Source organism: Phaethon aethereus, assembly GCF_964289735.1.
Source record: "Phaethon aethereus genome assembly, chromosome: 4".
In the NCBI taxonomy this organism is placed as follows: Eukaryota; Metazoa; Chordata; class Aves; order Phaethontiformes; family Phaethontidae; genus Phaethon; species Phaethon aethereus.
The window spans coordinates 71,419,405-71,428,813 of record NC_138578.1 but is presented as its reverse complement, the minus strand read 5'-3'; the positions used below and the strand labels follow the sequence as shown (position 1 = coordinate 71,428,813).

The 9,409-nt window shown below is 58.8% G+C and overlaps 1 protein-coding gene across 2 annotated transcripts in view; it reads left to right on the top strand.

Moving 5' to 3' along the window:
• Nucleotides 1-237: 237 nt before the first annotated feature.
• Nucleotides 238-9,409, top strand: part of CRMP1 (collapsin response mediator protein 1) — a gene marked incomplete at both ends in the record, with an annotated part of 52,664 nt that continues 43,492 nt past the window's right edge. Inside the window, one exon of one of the 2 annotated variants that reach the window (XM_081999166.1) lies at nucleotides 238-1,958. In XM_081999166.1, coding sequence (XP_081855292.1) covers nucleotides 1,587-1,958 — 372 coding nt within the window. Of the gene's footprint in view, nucleotides 1,959-4,584; nucleotides 4,624-9,409 lie in introns of those variants that run through there. The other variant, XM_081999167.1, reaches the window with a different exon arrangement.

The window sequence follows — 9,409 nt, the reverse complement described above, 5'->3', positions numbered from 1 at the left end:
CATATTCAAGGCCTGTCAGAATTGTGTGAGACTGGCTGCAGGAGTGCCCAAGGTCTTGTGGTTTTGGTGGATGATCTCCTCGGGCACTGTAAGAGGGGTAGATGTGGAACGATGGACTTTCTGAAGTTGGATGTGCAGAGAGTGGAGGGTAAAATATTCTCTACCTCTCCTGCTTTAAGAAACCCTCCTTGACTTTGGGAACCGGCCTCCCTCACAGCGACACGAAGCCCTCCGCCCCGGGGTCGCCGGGTCGCCCCTCCCGTGGGAAGCGGAAGCCGGGCAGGGCCGCCCGCCCGGGGTGCTGAAGGGACAGCTCCGCGAGGTGCGCGCCGCGCTCCCGCTACTCCGCCGGGGTCCGCGGGGGCGCGCCGGACTCCCCGGCTTCCGCGGGGCTCTGCGGGTCGGTGGGCCTGCCTCGGCGGGGGGCTCGGCGGGGCGGCGCGGGGGCCTCCGCGGGCTGGATGCGATCCTCCGGCGCCCCATCCCCGGTGGCGGAGCCGGCGGCGCAGGCAGCGCTCGGCGCGATCACTTCCGTGTCAGGGCCGGCTGCGGCCGCCGTGCCCGCTGCCTGCGCCGCGCGCTGCCGGACCGGACGCCCTCGCAGCGCCGCCACGGCGGAGGCGGGGGGGGGGCGGCGAGGGCGGAGCGGGGCCGCCGGCACCCCCTCCTTTCCCCCCCGGGCACCAGCTGCTGCGGCAGGGAGAGAGCAGCGCCAGCCCCCCTGCCCCCGGGGTTGTGCTTCCTCCCCCCCCCCGGCCACCCCTCCTCCTCTCCCCGCCGCCCCTCCCTGCGCCCGCCGACCGACCCCGAGCGGCGGGGGGGGGCGCGCGGAGCTGCTCGCCCCCGCCAGGCTGCCACGGCCGCGCCCCCCGCCCGGCTCCCCCGCCCGGGCGCCGCCGCAGCCGCCTGCTGCGGAGGGAGGCGGGGGGAGCGTGAGTGTGCAAAGTGGGAGAAACTGCCCCCGGCTCGCTCGGCGGGGCTGGGGAGATTTGGGGCTTCTCTTTTTTGTTTTTCTCTCTCTTTTTTTTTTCCCCTTCCCGACCCCTCCCCTCCCCGAAGCCGCGCCGCAGCAGGTGACGGCCGCCCGCCCGCCGGGAAGGAGCCTGCTGGCCCCGGCTGTGAGCGCTTGCGGGGGGCTCCCGCCTGCCCCCGCCCCCTGGGGCCGCCTTTATACCAGGGGAGCGCGTGCACTGCGGTCCTTGCTCTGGGAATTGCTGCTGCTCTTCCCATTCGCCACGGGCTTTCCAATCACCTGCCTCTGCCACCCTCTCCGCTCCGCTCTTTGTACTTTATTTTCACGTGCTTTTTACTAATACGGCTATTTTTAAATCCCGCTTGGATTTCTTTCTCTCTTTCTCTCTTTTCTTTTTATTCTTTTTTTTTTTTTTCCCAGGGGGGCGGGCGGGGGGGAGAGGTTAACGTTTGCATCTCCCTTAGGGAAAGATCCCACCAGCCAACCCAGCTCCGCCGCTGCTGCATGCATCCATTCATTTTTATGGTCACTAGCAGCCTATCCCGGTAGCAGAAGGTGCAGAGAAGTGGGAGGCAGAGAGAGAGGGAGGGAGGGAGAGATCCGGACAGCGAGAATGGCCGAGAGAAAGAGGAACTGGAATAAAGAAGATGACTTGCCTGTGTACCTAGCTAGGCCGGGTACCACAGCCCAGACACCGCGGCAGAAATACGGGGGGATGTTCGCCTCCGTGGAGGGGGCCTACGAGAACAAAACCATCGACTTCGACGCCTACAGCGTGGGGAAGAAGGGGTCCCGGACCCCGCGGAGCGGCAGCCGGCACGACATGCTGGACGGAGGGGACAACTACAGCGAGACCGCCAGCGACATCAGCGAGGTCTCCGGCTCCGTCATCAGCTCCCCGGGAGACCGGGAGGACAAGACCCCGGGCGTGGAGATCAGATACCCGGCGGGGAAAGAGCTGCTGCAGGGCCCGGACAATGGGCAGGTGAGCGGGGCCCCGGGCCGGGGGGCGGGAGCCGCCGAGCCGAGCCGTGCCGTGCCGTGCCGCAGAGCCCCGCTCGCTGGCGCGGGGGGACGGGGACCGCCTTCGCGGGGGAGTTTCGGCACGGAAGGTCGGGGAGGCACGGACCCCTCCTGCCCGGCATGGTGGTGCTGTAGAAGAGCCCGGCTGGCCCCTAAACTATCTCGCTTGCCTGACCTTAGCGGGGACTGGGGGGGGCGACACCAGAAATCGTTGTCCTTTGTAAGTGATGGCGGTGAGTTTTCCCCGTTTCCCTTCCTGCCGGTAAAGCGCTGCCCATTCCGGGTGGGCTGGAGGGCAGCTCGGGCCCCCTCGGCGCCGCCCCGCGGAACAAAGCAGCCCCCGCCGCACTTCTGAGCTCCCCGGGAGAACTCCGCGGAGCCTGTCCCAGGCGCAGACCCCGGCTGCCCCCGGCTGCTCTCCATGTGCCTTCATTGTCTCCCCGGCAGGGAGCGCGGACGGCGGGAGGGTCAGCCGAAACCTTTGCCCGGGGGTTCCCCACCTCTGGGGCTGCAACCTGGGATCCTGGTGTAGACTCGAGGAAAACGTGAGGCCGGTGGGGCTGGCTAGCCCCCGCCAGCTGTGCTTCTCCATCTTAGCCCCGTCTGTGGGCACGCAGGCTGGAGGCAGAGCCAGGGGGCTGGCTCGCCTGGGAACTGGGGCTGTCACTGATCTCCCCTTAGAAAGAAATGTGGCCTTGCAGTCATGTCCCTGCATAGATGCACCCTTACCCTTAGCACCCAGCCCGGAGGCTGTATGGCCTGTCCACACTCTGCTCTTTCCACAGGCTAAACTGGGAGTTTCCACTCTTTTCTCCCCCTCTCCAGTTTGGGCACGAATGGGGCGCTGCTCCTCCCTGGGCTGGGGGCTGGGTGAGGGTGCCACACGGCCTGCCATGCAGCCTGGTGGGCGCCTGCTGCGGTGGGACACTGGAATGAGCAGGCAGGTCTTGGTGGGATTCTGCACCTGCAATGGTGTCACTTCACTGCGGCGACCTCAGGGTTGCCTTCAGAGGCTGCCAGCTGCAGTGCAGTCCTCCCTTTCTCAGCTCACCTGAACCCCCGTGTCTTTTCCATCAGCACCCCGGTGCAGTGGGAGAGTGGCATACCCTGAATGTCCCCCATCTTCTGGGGCATCTCTGATGCCTCCTCCCCATCCTCCCTGCTTCCTAGTTCAGCCTGGGACTCAGGGTAGTGAGCACATTGCATGCTACCTCTCTGGATCTCACTGTGCTTCCAAAGTTGGCTGGCTCTGGATTGGACTTGGTGGGGTGAGGAGGAGGTTGGAGATAAAGTAGGCAAGATTTGATCACTGGCTTAGGAAGGCACACTGTAAGGAGCAGTCATGTGCCTGACCCCTGTGCAGCAGCGGCTGGAGCTTTTTGTAAGCTCCCAAAGGTGGTTTCGGGAGAGATGTGTCGGGGATGTCGCCTGGGTGGGAAATGACTGGTACCTGTGTGTGTGTTGCAAGGGGTGCACGCTAAGACCCCCTGGATGCTTGTCATTGAGGGGATTAACTTGAGTGCAGCTTTGCAGTGCCTTTTACCCCTCCTGCAGTTGTGCGCAGAGCTTTAGTCAAGCACCGCGGGTGGAGGGAGGCACTCTGTGAGTCAGAAAAGACGGAAGGGTTTCAATTAGCCACTTTTCCTCTCCAGCAGCTGCTGGCATAGCATCCACCTGGCCTGGGTGGGCTGTGCCAGCACCTACGGCCTTCCCTGGGGACAGGGCAGGGCAAGGAGTGGACCCCGGACAGTGACAAGGAGGGCAGAGCAGGGCAGTACTGTTGGGGTCAGAGCCATTGGTGGGGACAGAGCAGGCAGTGCCGTGGGGACACGGCTGGGCAGCGCCATCGGATTCAGTGCCGTAAGGACAGAGCAGGAGCAGAGCAGTGCTATGGGGAGAGAGCAGAGCAGTGCCATTGGGGCCAGTGCCGTGGGGACAGAGCAGGCCAGTGCCCTTGGAGCCCATGCCATGGGGACAGAGCTGGGCAGTGCCAGGGGGACAGAGCAGGCAGTGCCATTGCCATGTACTGCGCAGTAGGACCCACGGCCGGGAGTTACCTCCCTCCGGTCACCACCCTGCGGGAACCCACGCGTGGGACTCCCGCCGGTGATCTTAGCGTGCGAGCGGGGGGGCGGCGGGGCTGGGGGGGGCGGCGTTTCCCAGCGCCGGTGCAAGCGGGAGGGAGGCTCCGGCTGGATTGATGGGCTGGGAAGGGGGGCCGCGGGGGTAGGGGTGGGGGACAGGAGGGAAGGAAACGCTTCCTGGGTTGAGCTGAGCGAATCCTGCTCCGACCTGCCGCCGGGAGGGCGCTGCTGCCGCCGGGAGAGGCAGCGGCCGCCGCCCCCCCGGAGCCGCGTCCCCGCTCTATTGCAGCTGGGAAAAAAGGTGCCGGCGTTGCCTGGCTCCCCTTTCTCTGGGCGAGGAAACTTTGCCTCCATTACACAGCTCTGCCGGGTCGCCCCCGCCCCGCCCATCACTCGCCCGGGCTCTGAATTAGTCATTTCTCTTATTGCCACCGATATTTTTCCGCCGGGCTCGGCTCGCTCCTCGGGGTGTGTGGCGTGCACCCGGCGCTAGCGAGAGCCGACATGTCTTACCAGGGCAAGAAGAGCATCCCCCACATCACGGTAAGCGGGTCCTGGCGCGCAGCGAGCTGCTGCCCTCGCTCCTTTGTTAGCGGGGCGGGGAAGGGCGCGAGGCGGGCGCGCAGCGGCCGCGCAACGCCCCGCGGATGGCGGCGTGGAGCCCGCCGGGCTGCGGGGCCGCGGCTCCCCGGGACGGGGTGGGTGCGGGCGCCGCTGCCCTTCCCTCCTCCTGCTGGAGCTCCGGGCTGGCAGCGGTTTTATTTTAAAATTTTATTTTACATTTTAAAATTTTTTCTCCACACACCCCCCCCCCGCCCTTCCTCGCCCTCCGCCCAGCCGGGGCTCAACGCTGTGCACTCCCTCGCCAGCCCGGGACCGGCGGCGGTGGGTCGGGGCGGGGGGCTTGCCCCGGGGCCGGGGGCGGCGGGGCCGCCCTCCCGAGGAGCAGGGCCCGGGGCGGCTCGGCCGCCGGGCGAGGCAGAACAAAAGAGGGAGGGGACGAGGCGCAGCGCAGCGTGCCCCCCGCCCCCCCCCCTCCCCGGCAGCGGGCAGGGGCAGCGCAGCCCCCCCTCCACCTCATGGGGGGCAGGGGGCCGGGGCGGGCTGGAGGTGCGGAGAGATGGGAGGTGGGGGAACGGGGCGGGGTGCGGGAGCGTGGAAAATCAGGGAGCGCCATGATGCCAGAACCGACACCTCCGCGCGCTGCTTGTACATCAGACATGGTGGGGATCAGGAGTCAAAGAGTTAACCGTAACCGTCCTCCTCCTATCTGTGCCTGTCTCCCGCTGGATGCTTTTATCCCGAGCGGGACTACAATAGGGCCTGCTTTCCGTGCCAGAAAGAAAGGATCTGGGTCCTGCCGTTCGGTGTATGGTTTCCCTTAGATACACCGCATCGGCAGGGCCGGGGATAGAGGACAGGCGGAGCTGGCGGGGAGGGGGCTCCAGGGGCAATGTACCCCGGAGTTTGGTCACGCAGGGGTGTTCCCCGGCACCGGTGCTGGTCTCCAGGCTGGTGCCCGCTTTCCTCTCGGGGGGGAGCGGGTGATGATGAGGTCACTGCTGCCGTGACACCGGGGGCAGAGATGAGGGGGGAAGCGGGGTGAGCTGAAAGAGGCTTGGGATCCTGGAGCTTTCCCAGGAAAGCTGGTACCATCGGGGCGCAGGACGAGTTTCCGTAGCTGGAGAGTGGGCTGGCTGGTGGGTGTGGCAGCCTCCTGAGCCAACCTGATGGTTAAAGGCATGATTTGAGCCAGTGTTACCAGGCTTGTAAGCACCTTGAGGCTTTCTCATTATTTAAAAAAATAAAAATCCTTTAGCCCAGATATTTGGTCAGGAGGGGAACAGCCTCCTAAAGCCGAATGTTATGATACCAAAATGGTGCATTTATACAGTTTTCCGCTATCAACAGGCAGCAGTGCCTGGTGGCCAAAGCTCAGCCTGGGCGTTGCGATGGCTCTTTGGGTGATGGCTCCTCTCGCCTCGGTCCTCAGTGCATTGTGTGACCTGCAGTCACTCAGGGCACCTCTGGACTAGGACTGGGGGAGGCCCTGGCTGCTCTCTGGGTGAGTGTCAGGTGCCTTGTATGGGGCTCGAGCTTTATTTGCAGCTGGAGTGTGACAGGTTCCCACCCATGGTGAGTTGTTGGCTCTCCCATTTTGAGAGAAAGAAGAAACTGGAGGAATTACAAGTGTCTGCCTTGGAATCAACAGTTTGTTTTAATTTCTTCACTTCTCACAAATTTCCTTCTCTGTGCTGCTGCGAGGATTACTGGGAAAAAGAAAGCCCAAACCTCAGCCTGCTTTCTTTGAAATGGGATGTGTTGAAGCTTCTATAAATGAATATTCATTAATGCTAGTATTGAGTTTTGTGACCAAATCAAAGGCATAAATTAACTTTAGTGAAGTTGGCAGGCATCAGACTTGGACTGTCTTTTTTTATTTTAATGTTTTACACTTCTGGCCCTTCTTCTCCTCCAGCAAAAGCGAATCGGACACTCTTTGTTACACTTTGTACACACTGTCCATCCTGCAAGACCCCACTGGATTTGTCTTGTGTGTATCTTCTGAAGCCCTGTTCCAGTGTGGTAAATTAGACATTTCGTCTTGCCACTAAGGAAATACATCAGAGCTTCAAGCCGTCTGGGCTTTGAGGAAATGTGATAGCTCTGTAAAGTTATGCTACAACAACAGCAATGATGCAATCATATAAAAATGTCATTTGTTACTGTGCTTAACATTTCCCACACACTCCTGCTCTTTGGAGCTACACCAGCTCCTGCATTCATTGGAATATGGAGAAACTCATTTTTGACAGTGTCCTGTGTGCTGATATTTTGCTGTGGACTTCCCGTACCAAGCCTGCGTTCCTTGCATGGGGCCGGGAGCACCCTAAGCACACAAGGAGAACAGCACCCAGCATCTTGCCACAGCATCCAGCCACCGGCAGTACCTACAGTCGGTGCCTGGGCGAAACGTCCCTCCAGGGTCGGGACTTCAGCGTCAGGAACTTTTTGAAGGAAGAGGCAGAGGCTGGTTTCAGGTCTGGTTGGCATGGGAGTAGGTATCACTCTTGGGAAGACAACTCTGTGGTGTCCTTTCTGGGTTACTCCCCTCGGTGCATGTGGGCATAACTGCCACCTCGTGCTTTGTCTGACCATGCCTCGCCTCCTGACCCCTTCAGGCTGTCAGCAGTGCCTGACTGATACCCCCTTCGCTGCTCTCCCCCAAAGCAGCTTTATTCCTGCCTTCCCTTTTCACCTTTCTCCTGGAAGTATCTAGGACAGTAGAGACACTGTGTTGCAGACAGGCCCCCTTTGGCACTGAGCATCTCCCTGCTCTCATTTACCAAATCTGCTTTTTTTCATTTCATTTCACCTGCCTTTTTTTTCTCATTTCAAGCCCTTGAAAATTCATGCTTCTTGCAATTTATCCTGCTTGTGACTCTCCCGCTGCCCTTTATGCATCCCGTGCTGCATCCAGGCTTGCTGTTATTAGCGGAGCACCAGCACTGCTCCAGTGTAAGGTGGCATTCAGTTGTGAGTCAGACTGGAGAAACTGGGCTCCTTTCACTGTAACTACTGTGGGAAGGACCTCTGTATTTGAGTTACCAGACCAGTCTCTGGGTGATGTAAAGTAGAGATGCACTGAACCAGTAAGTGTAAGCACTTTGGTCACGTCCTCTGCACTGTGCTGAAGTCCTTGCGGGGGGTCTCACTCCCCTCGTTCAGGAGTATTAGCTGAGGATGGAGCAGGATGTGCATAATGTAAAGGTGGCCAAGAATGCATCTGCAGGAGCAGGTTTCTCAGGCTGTGTAGTACAGTCAGCCACCACATCCATTGCTGAGGTGTTTTTCTGCATGAGGTGGCAATCTTTTGTGCTTCGGTTGTGCAGGCATGCTCTGATGCAGACCAGATTTTCCAGGATACATCCCTGCCTCCCGTTGCTTTTAGCTTCGCTACTATACTCCTGTTGTGCAGCATATTACAGGGAATCGATGGGGATGATGACACTGAAAAATCTCTTGCAAATTATTTTGGTTTGTGTGTTTTGTTAGTGCTCCGCACTTTTCAAGCAAGGCCTGAGCCCAGATGAAAACAAAATTACAGTATATACAGAGCACAATTTAAAAATGGCATGTGGCATGTAAAACGTCTGTTACAGGACTTGTTTGTTCCAGTAGCGATTGCAACCGTTAAAACATAATCAGCGTGAGCTCAGTGAAGAGGAGGTGTGAAAACTCTACTGAGCAAAGGGAGAATAGCTAGTCACCAAAGCAAATGCAAGGAGGGACATGGGAGAGGCAAATGGTGCACAAGTCTCTTAGAAAAGGGAATAATATTCCTGGGAATGATCCAAGGGTTGGCATATGAATGGGGGAAGGAGCTGCTGGTCCTGAGTTGGCAGACTGTAAGGCACGGGGAGACAGAGAGCTCAAAAATGTGGTGTTACAGAAGGAGGATCTCATAACTGAGCTTAGCAACTAAAGAGAAAAACTGGCGGAAGATGAGAAAAAGAAGCAGATGCAGAAAAATGAAGAGAGGCTGGAGAAATTCAGAGGAGTGGGCAGAGAGAGTAATTTTAGTTGTAGCCTTTTAACTTGATTGATGTGGAGAGAGCTGAGAAATAAGTAGACTTCAGCTGAACATGGCAGAATAGTTTGAGAGAGAAAAAATGCAGTCGTCTGGACTTTTGCTGCCTGAGACACGGGTTAAGACAGAAACTTTCCGTTTGGCCTGAGCAAAGTGCTGGGGTAACGTGAGGTGTTCTGGTGTGAGACCACAGCAGTGGGAGAGCTGCCAGCTAATTCACTTTGGATGCCGGGGCGACATGTCCTACAGATGCAAGACATGGTGAGTACCTGGAATGGGGAACCAAAGTCCTCATCTAGGTCTGGATCTGTTCCATATCTCCCCTGGCTGTGTTTTTTTCCCACCCACCTTTGCTTAACAATATGAAGCTACACACAGATTGGTGTGTGACTTGCCAAAAATGTTTGAAAAGCCTACTGCGTGCTGGGAATGGGAACAATGTCTCGCATTATTATTCTGCTATTGGTGCAAGATTTGGACCGGTGTAGACAGCACTTTTTGTCCTGCTTTAAAACACCAAGGCCTGGGGCTTCGGGATCCCTTCTTACTCTTAAATATTTGCTTTATACTCAAAGTTATGTTTTTCCATGTGTAGCTGCTTAATAGACTTGGCCCTTCTCAGTTTACTTGTCTTTCGATGAATATTTGTGAATTCACATTGCGTAGTACACTGGACTTGGCAGCTCTGGAGATGCTTTAGCTGCTTCAGTAGAAGCTGTTGGACTTCCAACCACCATT